Source organism: Curcuma longa, chromosome 12 (genome assembly GCF_044706935.1).
Source record: "Curcuma longa cultivar G26 ecotype Majalengka, Jawa Barat chromosome 12, ITB_CL_G26_1.1, whole genome shotgun sequence".
Classification (NCBI taxonomy): Eukaryota; Viridiplantae; Streptophyta; class Magnoliopsida; order Zingiberales; family Zingiberaceae; genus Curcuma; species Curcuma longa.
In genome coordinates this window covers 6,713,810-6,731,373 of record NC_133872.1, presented here as the reverse complement: position 1 = coordinate 6,731,373, position 17,564 = coordinate 6,713,810, and the positions used below count along the sequence as shown (strand labels likewise).

General features: G+C 41.2%; 1 protein-coding gene across 12 annotated transcripts in view; it reads right to left on the bottom strand.

The window, feature by feature from the left end:
* Window positions 1-17,564, bottom strand: part of LOC141842936 (uncharacterized) — a 65,135-nt gene that overhangs the window by 19,173 nt on the left and 28,398 nt on the right. For 8 of the 12 annotated variants that reach the window (XR_012602994.1, XR_012602991.1, XR_012602992.1 and 5 more), the window contains exon 9: window positions 1,325-1,367. Coding sequence is in view for 1 of the 12 variants with exons in the window: in XM_074730927.1 (XP_074587028.1) it covers window positions 708-724; window positions 1,325-1,367 (60 nt within the window). In the remaining 11 variants the exon portion in view is untranslated. Of the gene's footprint in view, window positions 1-128; window positions 214-295; window positions 407-602; window positions 725-1,324; window positions 1,368-17,564 lie in introns of those variants that run through there. The other 4 variants (XR_012603000.1, XR_012602999.1, XM_074730927.1 and 1 more) reach the window with 3 other exon arrangements.

The following is a 17,564-nucleotide window of genomic DNA, read 5'->3' as shown; positions in this document are numbered from 1 at the left end:
AGATATTAAGATCTTTTAGTGTAGAAGCATTAGCTTCTTCAAATCACACCTTTAGGATGAAAAATGTCAGAGAAGCATAGGATGCACGAACTATTATCAAATGAGACACCATCCACTTTAAAAATTACCTTCTGAATATCAACTCCTCTGTAGTTAATAGAAAATAGCATTAGCTGATCCATCTACACTCGCTGGTGGAACTTCTAGTACTTGCTGGAGGGAGAACCATCACATCAGCAACAAATTTAAGATACATCTAGGCAGTTACTGTGTGATCAATGATATCATTACTAACCTTCACATAAGGTATAACATTAAATACAGCTTCACTCCTGTCTAGCATTTCAAAGCAATCCCCACCTATGCAAAGATCACGTGAATCCGACAGCTGTTCTATCTCTTTCTCACTGTAACATGCACCTCAGAAATTCATATTCACAAAAATCAAAGAAGGTATGCAAACATCATGGAATTTATAGAAAGATCAATTGCAACGAGAAAAATTATAAACACAAACTAGCAGTGTTTATAAGATCATCTAATGCTTTGCTTAAGCCGTCAAAAAAATCATTAAGCTATTAAATAATACTTGCCTATAGGAAGTAATCTCAGTTTCATCAGGTGACACCCATTGAAACGCTGTGCAGTTCTTTCCTCGAACCAAGATTAAAGCAGGCTTTGTGATAATGTGAACTTGACTGGCTTTTTTAGGCCACATGGCAAGCTGTCAAAGATTGATCACCAGTAATCATTACCTAACAAATGTATATAAGTTGCACAATAGAAAATCAGAACCGGTTTCCTTCCAACTAAAGAAATTAGCGACTTGATAGTCAGACTAGTGGGTTCTGCTGTCCATTTCTAGAACAATGAGAAGCAAAAGATGCCAGTAGCTCAAGATTAAATATGGAGGGAAGGTTAAGTTAACGAGAACTTTGAGTTCTAGAGTAAATTGTGCTGTGTTTTACATTGGTTAATTCAACCAGAGTTGCAATCAACAAATTCTAGGTCCCAATGTAAAGTATCAGTACTGTTTGAACAGATTATTTATGATTCAACTAGGATATTTATTAAGGTAAGATAACTGATCTTATGAACCAACCAATGGATCACATACCAAGTCATGTGATGAACCTTTCAGTTCAGATAAAACAGTGGCAGAATCAGATCAGATAGGACAATTGAAAACTTGTTAACAGACAACCCCCAAATTAATATCAACAACTTAGACAATTAATTTTGTATTCAGGATACAGGAATAGATAACTAAATACAATTACAAATTTACTAGAATTTTTTACCGCAAAGAAAATAAAAATCAAACCTTTTTCAACCACATCTCTGTCTAAACTTCTAGCTTCACTAACCTGTAAAGGCAATGAAACATAATGTAACATGTAATGTTAAAATTTTTCAAAAAGACATTTCTAAGAAATGAAAGGAAAAAAAAATCTACCTAAGTTTGACATGTTACAAACAAGGAGGATACTAATAACCACCAACATAACAAAGATCCTAGTTTGAACATTACAGGAGAAGTCATACCAAAATATAGATTGAAAAGCTAAACATCAAGGCTAAGGTGGAGTTTAGTTGGTAGGTTTAGTAATCTCTTCCACTAGATAGCTTAGGATCATTCTTGAGGGGAAAATGTAAATTATGAACTGCTGCTAGTCCTAAAATTCTTAATATTTCTTTCTTCACAGAAATTCATTGGAAGAGACTGTGCTACTCCTAATTCACTTGAAAATGCTCTAAGAAAAAAACTGGTGGGCACACTGAAAAGAACTAATTAGGAAAAAATCACTCAGCTCAGGAAAATCTCACCTGACAAAAGATAATTAAGGTTTTTGCTAGACAATAGAAAACCTAGTTTTCTAACTAATGACCATCAGAAATATAGCAATGCAAGATGACTGGAAACCATGAGTAACGGATCCAATCTAGTAACCTAGTTTGCTAGTATCTCAATCCATACTTATAAAAAAATAATAATTAAGCAGAGAAAGTAATCGATCTTACACATGAATGTTGTTTAGGCCGTTTCCTTTAGAAGAACAAAAACTAGGTGAGATAAAGAAGGTAGAAATAGAAGAGAAAGAGAAGAGACAAAGAATTGGTTCTGAAGGAAGCAGCTGCTGCATTCACATAATGGAACCTCACAATGGCAAATTGGGAAAGGGAGGTGCTCTTTTAGAGCAACAGCATAAAAGTCCTTGTTGTAGGATTGAAGTGAGTGCTAGAAAGGAGATGAATAGCGTTTGTCGTTTTTTCGCATATTCATAAAATATGTAACTCGAATATACAAAAACAGAGCGGAAGATTTTGTCAAACACAAGTAAATACACGTTTGTTTTTATTTAATTCACAGCGACTTACTGTTACTCCAAAGTTCGCAGTCCTTGATCGCTTACGTTAGACAATTCACTATTAAACTCTTTCTCTTACGAAAAAGAGTATCGCCTTTACAAAGGATGTAAGATCGGCAACACTTTACAATCCTAGTAATTAAGTACAGAATAGGCGAAGTCAGAAAAAACGGACACTAGAGAGAGAAACTCTGGCTTCTCTCTAGCGGTTCCACCACCATCGGTAAGTTTTGAGTAAGCGACGGTAAAGAGGACTGGAGTACTGTGTCAGGTTACGGGATAGGGAGCACTGGGTGTCCACGGGCAACATTATTCGCCGGTGTAAACACAACGGAGTTGCGTGAGGTGCGGCCTCAACCCTGCAAGGCTAGGGTTGCAACTTCTCACGGTGCGCGCGACGGTCGTCCCTGCAGGCAAGACAACCACGCTGACGCTTCCTATCGTCGGTAAGGAAACTGATACATTTACTGTCCTCTCTTGTTCTGGTGGTCTCCAATCGGGAAACCAAGAGACGCCGTGAGTCCTATAGCAGTGAGGAAGGGGGATTAGGTGTGAAATGAAACATAACAAACAAGATGGACGCCGACGAGAATGTGCTGTGGCGGCGTTGTCTGAGTGACGGAGACGACGACGGTTTCTGATTCACGGCGTAGATTGCGCCGGGTTCGGAGGAGAAGGCAGCTGTTATTGAGCTGTAGCGTCATTAGCGGCGGTCTGATTGGAGAAGACGAGCTACAATTATGGAAAATTTAGACTTAGGGACATAGGACCAACCTTCAGTGAATCACGGGCAAGGAAAGTGCCACGCTGGACTCCATATTCAGAGGAAGTTTGAAATTTGAATCACAGCGTTCTGCACAGGGTTGAACAGAGCTGTTAGCTAGGCAGCATAGCCACACTGGCAGATTTGGCGTTGACTTTGACACATCATCAACACTGATTTTGAATCAACGGACGGATGAGGGATAGGTTTTAAACACTGTTTATCGCCATCCTCGATCATCTATGGCTCGAAATGGCTCGCTGCGAGGTGGCCGCGGTAGAAACTGGAAGAAGTTACCCTATGGAGTAGGACTCCCCTCCGACACTGGCGACGTAGCACGCCATGCTACTATGAGAAGAGAAGAAGCCCAGCATGTAGAAATACCATTGCGAGATAGAGAAATCGCTCAGGATACTGAACATGTGAATAGAATTCCTTCAGCGCTGATGGATGTGCAGATGCCGAACCTGAGAAACACTGATCATGTGTCAATTCAGGAACCTCGAAACACTGAGAATGTGCACGCGGCGCAATTGTCGACTCGCAAAGCGGAACAACACAAACCTGCGTCACGCTGGTCCTCTCTGTTTAAGTGAAACCGAGTCTACACAGATGATACCAAGCTCCAATTTGTGCCGAAGACGGGGGACACAACAACACTAACGGTTGAGGACGCAGAAACATTAGAGGACAAAGTTGGATTTTGTTTAATTGGGTGGTTTCTGGGTAAGTTTCCCGGCTGGAAAGCGGTGGCATCACTCATGCGGCGTTGGGGACAACCACATAAAATGCTTACGCATGATTCCGCTTGGTTTGTCTTCAAATTCCCCGACAAGGAGAGCTGTGATACAGTTCTAAAAGGAGGGCCGTATATCAGCTTTGGATGCCCCCTATATCTGAAATCCATGCCTCCTTGTTTCGCGTTTGATTCCGCAATTCACAATCAATTACCACTCTGGATGCAGGTATATGGCCTTCCGATTGACTGCTGGTCTACATCTGGGCTTAGCAAGGTTGCCTCTGCCATAGGGACGCCATTATACACGGATCGGTTCACAAAAGAACGGGAGAGGATCAATTTTGCACGAATTCTAGTGGAGGTTGATATTATTGCGGCACCGCCGGCAAGGCTCCCAATTACCCTCCCCGATGGACGAATAGTGGACCTTCAGCTTCGCTTTGAAACTGTGCTCAAACTCTGCACAAAGTGCAGACAGATGGGGCATTATTCACAAAACTGTGCAAACAGGGGGATGACAGTTGATGGCCAACCATCACCAACGGAAAACGCAGAGGTGCAAGCCCTTACTGTGGTGGAGAAGTCACAACCCCTCCCAACTCTGAAAGCCAAGCCAAGGTCACAGGTTACTCCTATTAACACTGGAATGCTGATAGGTTCCTCTACATCTACAAGTGGCACGGGATTTGGCACGCAGACTGGCATGTCAGCAAGGGAGACAACTGTAGCGATGCCCTCAAGGGATAGAGATGAAGACATGGGTAGGAAGCAGCGTGTGAATTTTGGGAGCCCAAACACTGGGAATCAGAAGCATGTAAGGAGCAAACTGCATTCTGAAATTCAGACACAGAAACCATACACTAGCATCACCGATCTTCACAGGCCTGCTGAACTTCAGACTTGGGATAGTGGGACAAATCATATCAGTGCAGACCAAACACGAGCTCATCAGCAGCTGGAAATATTCACAATAGAAAGGAATGCATCGCAATCAGACTCACTGAAGCCAACTGAACTGGCCAAGCTACCACAGGTAGGACACAGTGCAGAGACCGACAAAACACTATCAGGTTTGAAAAGCCACAATTTACTGCTGATTACAACACAATCAGAGGTTGAATCCATTCCTTTTCAATATCCGCTATCACCAATAGAAGAAACGCCTATAGACAAGGGCAAAACTGACATACTTGTGCACAAGGATAATACTACAGTCCTGCAATTGGCTCAGACTTATGTAAATTGTCAGAATAATACTATGGAATCTGAAGAGCAGGCTTTAGGGGATACTCATCAAGCTCCACGTGAGCTCCATGGTAGTTCAGAGACAAGGGCATCTAAGTCAACAGCAAGACATAACATAGACTTACCAAAGCCTACGGCACAGACAGGGGAGTCAACTTTGAGAGCAAGCACTGGTTGGCAATCTGTTATTTCTGCAACTGAAAATGGTTTGGTAAGTGGCACGGTAACTGGCACGATAGCAGACGTGCAAAACACAATTTTGAACTCTGTAGAGAAGGGTATAGACAGAGATAAAGGGAAGAGAGTAACAACTGCAACATCTAACACTGATAATCAGCAGCAAACAGAGGTTCTGACACAAACTGACACACAAATCACACTTTTAAACACAGTGAAGACAGACAGGTATAGACATAACTAAAGAGAAAAGAGTAACATTCGAGGGCTATAACACTGAAAATCAGAAGCCAACAGAAGCTCAGATGCAAACTGACACACAGCTACAGAGATCTGCAATTGCATCAGTTCCGGTGAAATTGAAACATACTGATATGAACAGTGATAAGGGAATTTCAGAGTTTCAGATTGCATTTGAAGGGATTAAGCATTGCAATAAATTGGAACTAGTTAGCTACCCCTAAAAATACAATCAAGATGCTTGAGTTGGGCTAGCTAGCTTCTGATACATGGAGGAGGTTTTTGGCACGGGGAGGTTTTTGTGGAACGGAACAGTAACAAGCAAAAAAAAAAAAACTCAGAATTTCAGAATTGCAGTAACGATTAAAACCAAACTAATGAAAGCTCTAAACTAGGCAAAATCTAAAGTTAATTCAAATGTAAACAACAACTAAACATGAACAACATGCCAAAATTCACAAAGTCTCTAAGCATTTGAATTAACAGAACATTCAGAACTCAGTTTCAGAAACAACTACAGAAAATCAGAAATGAAGGTAAACTCATCCTCTTCTCCCTTCTCCGCTTGTTATCCTCAGCTGGGTGTCAATCCAGCCTTACTGATCGCTTAGTAATCTTCACGTCGGTCTCTTGTGTGTTTGCTAGCTGCTCAAACCAAGAAAAACGCCGGAAAAACCCTCTCCGCCGTGAAAATCAGCTTGTGCAGTGGCTGTTTGGATGGCGAACTGGAATTCTCAGCTTCTCGATGCTCCGATGGTGTTGCTGGTGATACAAGCGAGCTCAACGATGCAAGGAGAACCCCTCCTCAGACCTCGGGCGCGGATGATGCAGCAGGCCGCCGGAAACGCCGGAAAAAGAGTTTGGAAACGCCGGAAAACCCTCTCCGTCGCGCCCTTCCAGTCGCCGGAAAATACCCAATCGGCCGGCGTTGGACTCTTCGTTGATCAAGGATCGCAATGGGATAAGTTTGGGAGGACGGGGCTGGCCTGGATGGTACGTCGGTGAACAGGGGATCGGCGTCGGGCGTGTTTGGGACGAAGGTGAACAGTGCGCAGCCACTGTTCACCGATTAAAACCTTGGGGTTTATATACCGCTGATTAACTCATTAATCTGGAGCCGTCCATTTTGAATCCAACGGCTGAACTTGATCTGAGCTCTAGGGCTTCTCTAGGGTTTCCAAAAAATTGTGAAATTTTTATCAGGCTCGATCCGAGTCATATCCTCCATGTTGGCTTGATCGGTTTGGCAATTTGACTTGAGTTGACCACGGTTTAGCTCGAGTCGGGTCCGATTTAACCCTAAAATCAATAAAAATCAAATTAATGCCAAAAATTGCCATAAAATCATGAAAATTAGAATCAAACCTCAGATTATGCAATATAGGACAATTAAGATCAAATCGATCCATTTCATAATTTATTTTCATATAAAAACCCAAAATTGAATCGATTTAAATCGTAAAAACCCTAAGTCATCAAGACCCTCACCGGACAGAACCACAGTAGTGATGAAGACATTTGTGGAGTGGAACCTTGAAATAGTCAACCATATTGATATCCTCCTTTGTTTAAAAGTTGTATTATTGTATCTCCAAGCACTCTCGATGACTTGAAAAGAGCTTAAATTCTTTTAATTATACCACTTTAAAAGATAATACCATTATTATGTGATTTCTGAGTAGTACCCACCTAATAAGTCAATAGAACAATTTAGTGGGACAAAGTTACTCAAACCATATTAAATCCATTGTATTATTGACTATTTTAACTTTTGTTGCATATTTAATTCGATTATATTAATAGATCAATGGCTAATGTATTTTGAATCTTGCCTTGGCAAAGTAAGAATTGGTGCTTATATATTTCATCTTCTTATGAAAGACTATATTAGAATTAATGTTCATGGTAGTGTGATTCACAATATAATTTTATTGTTCACAATAATATAGTTTCACGGGCATGGTGGAATCACTACCTAATACAATCATCAATTACTTCAAGTAGATAAATTGATATATGGCATGAGTCATAAAGTAAGGTTTAAAATCTCATGTCATCCCCCGCTCAGTACGGGCGAAACATTCCGTTCCGCCCTCCAATCGAAATCGGCACTGACACACCTGAGGTACTGCAGTCGCCAAGTACACCTCTTGCCGACTTCACGATCATCAAGGATGCCTCGCGCTGGCCTCGCAGTCATCGAGGATACCTCGCGATGGCCTCGCGGCCACTGAGGACTCGTCACGTGAGCCCCGCAGTCGTTGGCGGCGCAAGGAAAAAAACATGAACATGTAAATAGGAAGAAGAAGAGGAACACCTCCTATGAACCTCGCAGCTACTGAGGCCGCCTAGCGTTGGCCTCGCAATCGTCGAAGACACCTCGCACGAGTGCCACGGTCGTCGCTGGCGGCACAAATAGGAAGGAGAGAAAAGGAGCGCCCGAATAAGAGAAGAAGAACATGCAAACGGAGGGAGAAAGTTGAACTTAGCTTTAATTAAATAAATAACTTGCAATCAACTTCTAACTATAATTGGAATAATTTATATAGACCTAATTAAACTTATATAAAATTATCTCATTAATATAATATATATATATTTAAAATTTTGTTTTATTTTTTAAATATTTAGATTTAATTTTTAATTTTTAATTGATATATTTTATGTTTAAAAAATATTGAAACCATTTCGGCATGGTACGATACGATACCAAAAACGTATCGTTCCAGTCCAAAATCGAAATCTCAGTACGGATCGAGATTTTAAACCTTGTCATAGAGTATTTTACTTTTGCATTATACCTAGTTTTAAGTCTTGCACTTCCAATATATTATTCTAGAAAAACACTGTAGTTGATATGGAACACCACTTTGTTGAAAACAACCTTATTTATATTTGTGCACCCTATAAATATCAAGATGGTCAAAATCAAAGTATAAAGATCCTTGTATTTTTTAGGTATTGCAAAATCTATAGAGTTGCCTCCTATTGATTAAGTATTCCAATATATTATTCTAGAAAAACACTGTAGTTGATATGGAACACCACTTTGTTGAAAACAACCTTATTTATATTTGTGCACCCTATACATATCAAGATGGTCAAAATCAAGGTATAAAGATCCTTGTATTTTTTAGGTATTGCAAAATCTATAGAGTTGCCTCCTATTGATTAAAGCATTGAGCCTCAATAAATTTAACTGATATCAGTTTAAAGTAAATGAGATCCCAAATCCAGTGGCAGTCCAAACAATAGATTAACATATTTGGATCCATAGGAATATTGGTTTAGCGTATACTAGCTTCCTCAAGCATATCAAGCACATGTTTTAAATATAAAATGTATGTCTCTGCCTAAAAGAGCGTTATGTTATAAATATAATTCAAATTGCTTGAGTCATTGGTTTTTAAATGTTAATAAAGGTACACTTTTGACTTTATGATTCTTGCTAAGGAGAACTTTCTTTGGGAAAATAGATTATCTTGGTCATAATGGAGAATCCCAACAATCCTGAACTGATTTAACCGAAACAACCTCCCAAAATTCAGAAACCTTGGAACCAATTACTCAGATCAGATTCTAACAAAACTTACCTCAAGTTAGAAGCCCTAAAATTCCATCCCAAAGATTCGATCTCCTCTTTCCCACACGACGACAGAGCTTTGGCGGAGCAGGGGAGAGTGCGGTGGCAAGGGCAAACGACGACGGTTCTGGCAGAAGGCTTTGGCATTCTTCTCCATGCCGGAAGCAAGGGCAGAGGACGGCGGTGGCAATGAACCGAGGAAGGCAGCGGCGATGCAGTGGCGTTGGGTTGCGGCAGAACAAAATCAACAGCGGTTGGTTTGCAGGGAACGACAACAGAGGTGGTGGAGGAGCGGCGTCGAGCGTCGGTTGGATGAGGAAGGCGGCAGAGCATCAGGCGTCGAAGGGCGTTGGCGTCGGGCAGAGGAGGTGCAGCGCGGAGGGAATCGCGATTAGGGTTCTCACTCGTGCCTTGATCCCTTGGTCTCCTCCGGCTTTTATCGTCGCTGCTGGCGTGAGGACATCGGCGACAATCTCAGCTGGGAGCCGCTGCGGCGAAAAAGTCCCACGGAACAGAGGAAGCCGGGTCGTGCGGGGAGAAGGAGTCACGGATAAATTGTGATTTTTATTTTTATTTTTATTTTTCGAGGAGTAACAGTAACTTCTCAAACGGGGTTTGGGTTTGGGCTAAACCAGTTTCAAATTTAGGGTTTTTCTATAATAATTGATTCGCTTGGTTTACTAACCAAACGACCTCCAATTTGATCCAAATAAGTTTTGTTTGATTCGTTTTCACAAGATGAATTTTCTCATCACATCTATTTTGACAAACTGTCTTTCATCATGAACCTATTTAATTCGAACCAATTAAACTTAGCCTTTAATTGGTTAGTTCTACCTTAAAATTTTTAGGATATTATATTCTCCCCCACTAATAAAAATTTGATCCCCAAATTTTCTATCTACCTACTATAGTGCCGAAATACTATGCTTCGAATGACTGATTTCTCATTCTGTTGTGCCTCGCTCTGGTCGTATCCTCAAACTGTCCGAACTCCGCACGAGTCGGTTGGATATTTGAAGAGAATATGGTCTGCCTCTGCTCTGGATGAAGCTAGCTTTGATATACTGCTGTCAACTAACGAATATACAGATGTACAAGGCCATAATAAAATCAAATATCCTCCGCAAACATTGCTACTATAATTTCAAAAAAAATAATTAAAATGTACTAGTTAGTTTTATTTACAATGCTTGAAGATCATGCCTCTGTCCCATCTCATAACTTGGATCCAATAAACTAACATACGATGAAAAATTCAAAAGAAACGACGCCAAAAATGCAACGACTAATCTCGAAAGATCTAACTGCTCTGATACTATAAATTTGTTATGTCCTGAGAGATGACCGTCCAAAAAATTTCGGCAGCATCTCCTCTGTAACAATTCAACTTTCCTGAGTACATATGAACATAGAGGCCTACACGGCCGAAACAACAATACAATACATGTAATTAACTACTAACTACATGGATAAAGGCCCACACAGCCACAAAAACACATAAACACATACAACTTATCATCAACTACCAATACTGCTACAACAATGAAAAATCGATCACAATTATATAAAAACTCAACGTACACCAAAATCTACAACAATACATCGGAAATATAACGATAACATTCACGATGAACTCCATATAATGGATACAACTCAAAATCCTAATCTATACAACGTAAAACCACAAAATCAAAATCTTCTTCCTGCTGTGAGATGGGGGTAGTCCGGCAGAACTCCAAGCTTCGTTATCCTTATCTACTACTGTCTCAATATAAACAAGGTGCACAAATCTATGCTTGCAAAACTAAAGGCCAAAGAATGTAGACAATTAGTTAATGGCTAAGTGGGTAATCAGAAAAGATGTACATGAACTTAATATTATTTAAGAATCCAAAGAAACAGATCTCAATCGTAAGTTCTTCACAGAGTTCTCTTTGTATACATAATATAAATATATATGTACATACCATTATCTTCTGTTATCATTGTTTGAAATCAAATAACATTTTTTATGTATGTGCATTAATTATTATCATCAATTATGATAATTTCTCAATCTTTGTTGTTTAATCAAACTATAAATTATCTCAACTCAATTATGATTAATTTAATTAAGTTATATATATAAATCATCATCAGTCTAATCTCAACAGGATTAATATTAAAATCAGTGTCAATATTTATATAATCAATTAAAAAGTGAACATCAAGAGCCAATATCATCAGAGAATAATAATAACTCATATATAGGCTAACAGCCTATAGCCTCCTCATAGTAACTCATATATAGGCTAACAGCTTATAGTCTCCTCAGAATTTATTGTCACATACGTTATCTAACGTACGGACTAAAGAGCCCTCATCGGTGGAAGACAAGATAAACACTGACCGCGGCCTCTGCTCTACCACAATAATATGTGGGCGGTCAAGTGCTCTGGACCGAGTACATCACGCCACCACTCCTTAGGTGCACGGTCCCTGGAGGGGGCTACATCACGCTACCACTCCTTAAGTGTACGGTCCAGTACTCTGGTAAAACTCTGGTATAAAAACTAGGCTCATAGTTAACACCTTTTAATATTTATCATTTTCTTTTATCTCATTTTATGTTATAACTTTTTCTTCAATTATCATAATTGTTACATTCTCAGTATGTATCTTCTCGATTTGGTCTAAACGGCCAACTCAGATCAAATTAACTCTTATTCATTCATTTAAGTATCACTATAAAATTGCAGGTAAGGATAAGTATCAACCAGATGCAATATCAACAATATGAGAATTAAAAGATCAAGCAGTATAAAGACATGTATCAATAGGTAGAGTAAGTCAGAGTATCTATTTAAATTTTGAAAACACCCTTTCCCATTTTAATTCCCCTAGATGAAACCATGTGCGAACAGGAAATAAATCAATTACTTATCCTTTAATAATTTAATTATTTTAATTCCATTTTAATAGTTTAAAGATCATTTTAAATCCCCCTTTTGAAAACAATTATAACATGTCTAAATATATATATATCCATTTAATTTTTTTATATATTCATGCACAAGGAAAATGTAAGAGTCCAAGGATAGAATGTACCCACCTGGTGTGACCCACGTCAAATTAAGACCTCTCCGTATAACAGGATCCACAAATCAAGGTCCTGCAGATTACAACATATAACACTCACTAAGTACAAAAATATTTTAAATTCTATACTAAAGTAAATCCCAATCGAATCTCACATCTCAACTGAATTTTAAACCAACCTAATCAAATCCATTAAACTCCAGTTAACCTTAGCCAGATCAAATACTAACTCAACCCAGATCCAATTAACTCAACTTGGTTGGATTAACCCAACCAAGTCTAGTTAACACCACTCATCACACATATCCGATTAAGTTCAATCCGTTCTTAACCATAATCATTAAATTAACCCAACCATAACCTAATCCAATTAACTCAAGTTAATTTAAACTCAAATTAACTCTATTTTAGATCAACTCATCATTTATTAATCCAACGGCTAATCAAATTAAATTATGTAATTAATCCCTCTTTAATTACATCTTAATCACCTATTATTTAGAATGTAATTCACTCTTAAAATGTTCGGTAAGAACCCATGAATTCAATCATCAAGTAGTGAGTGTTGCAGCTGTTGTTTAAGCAAGGTCAAAATCCAATTTATTTTGGAAACTAAAACCAGTCAATTATTAAGAAACATAGTTGCTTTTCTGCCATTAAACTATATATGAACTCACTATATAGAGTTGATACATCAGCAAAGAAGCTATGAGTCCCAACCATATGGAGTCAGGTCCATTGATTTTACCCTACCATTAGACCATATAAAATAATATAATAGCAGCATTATGTTTTTTTTCTATATTCCCGCTAATTGATTTAAATGGAATTTTGTTTAGCCTCCCTTTAATCCTCACGCCTTCAAAAACGAATTGCCACGATTCATAATAGAAATCAAAAAGAAAAAGCGAAGATAAGAAGGTTTTAGGGTTTACAGAAACGGAGAAAACCAAAGCGACCAGGTGGTGATGATCTTCACGCAGCGGCGGTGCTGGTTCGGGCGGCGTCAGGCGTCGGGATCCGGCGTTAAGGCTACGGCGGCGTCGGCAAGGGACGGTGACAGTGAGGAGGAAGAAGAGGAGAAGCAGGAAAGAAAAGGGGTGGAGGCACGGCCTCGGCTGTGCAGCGGTAGAGCGGCGGCGGTGTCAAGTAGAGGAGAGGGAGAAGTGCCTCGGCTCCCTCCTTTGATCGACCTTTTAAAGCTTTCCTACTCGAAGTTCGTTCTGGCGGACGCGGCGCAAGCGGCGGTATCCATCGGTTCCGCCAGACCCGACCGCTTCGAGGGACGTGGGACGCAGGCGTTGCGCGGGCGGTCGCGAGAAAGAGGCGGGCGAGCAGGGTTGGCTAAATCGCGATTTTAGTTTATTTGAGGAGTAACAGTAACTTCTCAAATTGGGGCTCGGGTTTGGGCTAAATCGGTTTAAAATTTAGGGTTTTCTTATAATAATCGATTCGCTTGGTTTACTAACCAACGAACTCCAATTTGATCCAAACAAGTTTTGTTTGATTCGTCTTCACAAGACGAATTTTCTCATCGCGTCCGTTTTGACAAAATTCTCTTCCATCATCAACCCACTTAATTCGAACCAATTAAAACTTAGCCTTTAATTGGTTAGTTCTAAACCTAAAATTTCTAAGATATTACAGAGAGCAATGGCATAAAAGGCTTGGACATTGCAATTATCAGTCGCAAGCTAGCCTGTCAAGAAGAGAACTGGTGAAAGGTATGCCGAAGTTTAAAGAGACGAATGGGATTTGTGAAATCTGTTGTTCCTGTTGAGATCAGCTTTCGGATGCGTCACCGGCCACCTAGCACCAAGGTTGCCTCTGAGAGGAGGAAGAAGGGAACCAGCAGCTGGCCCTGAAAACACATGCACGATGAGATGGAAGGCCAGGGATGCCCTGGCTCGACCCCTCCGACGCTCAAGTTAGTTCCGGAAAGAAGAAGAAAAACTGTAGAGGAAAAGTGTATATGCGCATACCTGTACCTTCGTGTATGAAGGAGATTATATAGTGTAGATCGTATGCGGTTGTCTTATCATTAATTAAGGAGGATCTTCTGTAGGTGAGGATGGGGATATACGAAGATGTAATATCTGCGGATCCCGTTGCAATTATTACGGATAACTATGCAACATTCGATTGTCATGTCGCATAACCTCTTGGCGGCGGTAATTGTATGATAGATTTGGTTGTGATTGCTTGAGAGATTTGGCGAGCTGACCTTGCTTGAGTGTAAGAGCAACGGGCTTAAGCAATGTGACCGTCAAATAAGATGGACCAGGGCGATTGACCGAGGATATGGGTGAGTGGTAGAATAGGGATCTGAATGAACTGAGTGAGTTGGAACGAGTGGGATCCAATCAACCCTGGTATAGGGTCAAGTCAACCTTGACGGTCAAGTTGGCCTCCTTCTGTTCATCGTGTTCGGATAAGTCACCTTTCTATCTGACGTGTCCCTGAAACCGCGAGCCAGGTCATAATACCCATAACACAGGTCTCCCCTCAAGTCTAGTCGAAGGAGCGGACAAGTTGACTGACTAGACCGAGTTGTATAACAGACTGAATACGATTACCCTTGCAAGTACAGGTCAGAGATGGAGAGAGTCCACGTCGGATTAGGTAACAAGCCGATGAATGGTTCACATGGCTTGAGGAGCGCTTGGTAAAACCGAGGCTGATGGGATGGGATGGTTGATGAGATTTTCGCACGCTATGATGCAGACCGCGTTACTCGTCGAACGGGTCGCGCAGTCTGAGCTAAAGAAAAGGCAAGAAGAGGCGGCTGCCTCGTAAAAGCTTCACGGGTCGGAACGCCAAGTGCAGTGGTTGCGTTCTGAGAAATACTTAGACAATGTCTACGCAAGGATATTGCAATATGATTTTAAGGGTGCACTAAGTTCATCAGGCCGGGCTATCTCCTCTAGGAACCTCTTTGGACTTCCTGAACATAGGGAAAATTTGGATTGAGCTGCCTGATTCCGAGAGGAAGGGAGAATAAGATGGTCAACCAGTGTAATATTTCTTCTCCGAAGTAATCACTTTGCCACTTAATATTGATCCTTGGTTCTTGAAAATTAAGAGCTAAAGTAAGCGGGGATTGTAATCGGCCTTGGCTGAGTTCGATCAGCGTGCTAATTCCATAGGACCTAGTTTGCTTTGTAAGCCGAGTCCATTACTACTGTTAACCGAATCCTCAACTTGCGCTTATCACGTGATAGTATTCTCGACTTCACCAATATTATTTGACCATTGCTGATAAACCAATAGCTCCACCTAATCCCTAACTTTCAACTTCCCCAATTAAACAAACTCCCAATTAAATCAACTTCCTCATTTAACAATTCCTCAATTAAGTCAACTTCCCCATGTAACAATTTCCCAATTAACTTCTTCATTTTCCCAATTAAAACAGGCGCATTTGAAGTTGGGCCCACTTCATGTGACCGAACTGCTCTATCATGCACTTTCAATTCTTTCTCCTCTTCTTCATGCCCTAGCACCCGACGAGCGCTGCCTCCTACTTTCCTCTCTTCATCCTCGTAATTTTCATCACCTCTTCCGTACTCTTTTCTCTGTGCCCTATCACTCGTCGAGTGCAGCCTCCCTTTGCCGACCTCCCCTGCGCATCACGGTGCAATGCCGTCTGGCTCGCCGAGCCAGTAGCAGAGCTTGGTGCAGAGCACGCCTTGTGGTGTCAGAGCTCGGAGCAGACCTCGCGTGGGCAGAGCTCGGTGCTCCTCTGCGGTGGCAGAGTTCAGAGCCGATAGACCTCTGTGCAGACCTTGGGCATGGGCTCCTCTGTGCTGGTAGAGTTTTGTGCAGAGCACGCAGTGGTAGAGCTCGGTGCTGGCAAAGCCCAATGCACGCCTCTGTGGCGGTAGAGCTCGGCGCCGGCAGACCTCTGCAGTGGCAGAGCTCTGTGCAGAGTTCTCCTCACGTGTGAGCAGAGCTTGGTGCTGGCAGAGCCCGGTGCACGCCTCTGCAGTGCCAGAGCTCGGCGCTGGCAGACCTCTGCAATGGCAGAGCTCGGCACAGGCAGGCCGCCCTCTATGCGTTGTTACTACTAGGTGTCGTCCTGTCTTCTCACCGCGCGCGTGTTACGCAGGGTAGCAAGATTGGCCTGCGCCCGCCACGCAGGTCGGCCAGTGCGAAATGGTGGAATGCGTGGGGTCACAGGTGCTTCCCCGTGTCGAATTCCCCTGTGCGTGCCATGCATGAGGCAGAGACCAACGGGCACTTGCCACGTAGGTTGGCCGGGTTGTCTTGTGCTTGCCCCGCAGGTTGGCAAGAATGCAGGGAAGGCAAGCGGCGCTGTTTCCCCTGCTATGTTGAGCGGTGGACTCTTTCTATGTCAGGGCTTAGCGCCGTCCGATCCTATTAGAACGAACGGTTGGGATTGCAAGTCATGCCTATATTAACGGTGACTAGGCTGTAGCGATTTCACACAACAAGCTTTAACCTTCCCCGTCCGCTACTGCTCACACCTCTAATGACTGAGCTGTAGCGATTTCACACAGCCAGCCTTAACCTTGTCAGTTGGCTTCTACTGCCCGCTTTTCTTTTCGTAAGTGTTCCACTTTCTTATTGAGAAATGACTACTTAGTATGAGTCGATTACTTCTACTTTTTCTAATTGAAAAACATTCAACCGACTTGCCCAATCAACTCGACTAGACTAGCCAACTTGTTAATTCAAATTACCCTACCAAACAGGCCTAATTTAATCATTCTATCCAGAGCTGACCCAAATCAGATCACCTAGCTTGATCAATCAACTCAAACCCAACACATAGAATGACCTGTGCAGATGATGGTCTACACTAGACAATAGAAAAGAATTTCTTGATAGAATGAAAAGCTTGTATATGAATGGGGAAAATGACTTTCATTCCTTTCAGAAATATAGTAATTTTTCCTTTAAAAAATTGCCTACTACCAAAAAGAAAATTTTCCATTGACCAAAAAAACCATTGACAATGATTTTCTATTGCACTAAAAGTTAGAAATTATTGCTACTAAAGTAAGAAAGAGTAAACCTAAAACAATCTTAACCACAGGAGAAATTTGACTAGATAGTCAAGACTAGATTTAAGGTTCCCCTTTGCCATCAACCAAGCCTTCCAAGACACAATACCCTTAGAGGGCAATTTAACAATAACCACAAATTTGCAACTAGCTATAAACTTGCTAGGAAAAGAGGAACCAGCTCTGAAGTTGAAGTATCATTAGAATGCAAAGTTGTTATCTAATAGACCATAGCCTATCTCTAATCTTGATCGCAAAGTGCTTCTGAGATAGTCCTAAAGAAATGAAAATTACTGCTCAAGAAGATACAAATGAAAGTAAAGTGCTTCTGAGATAGTCC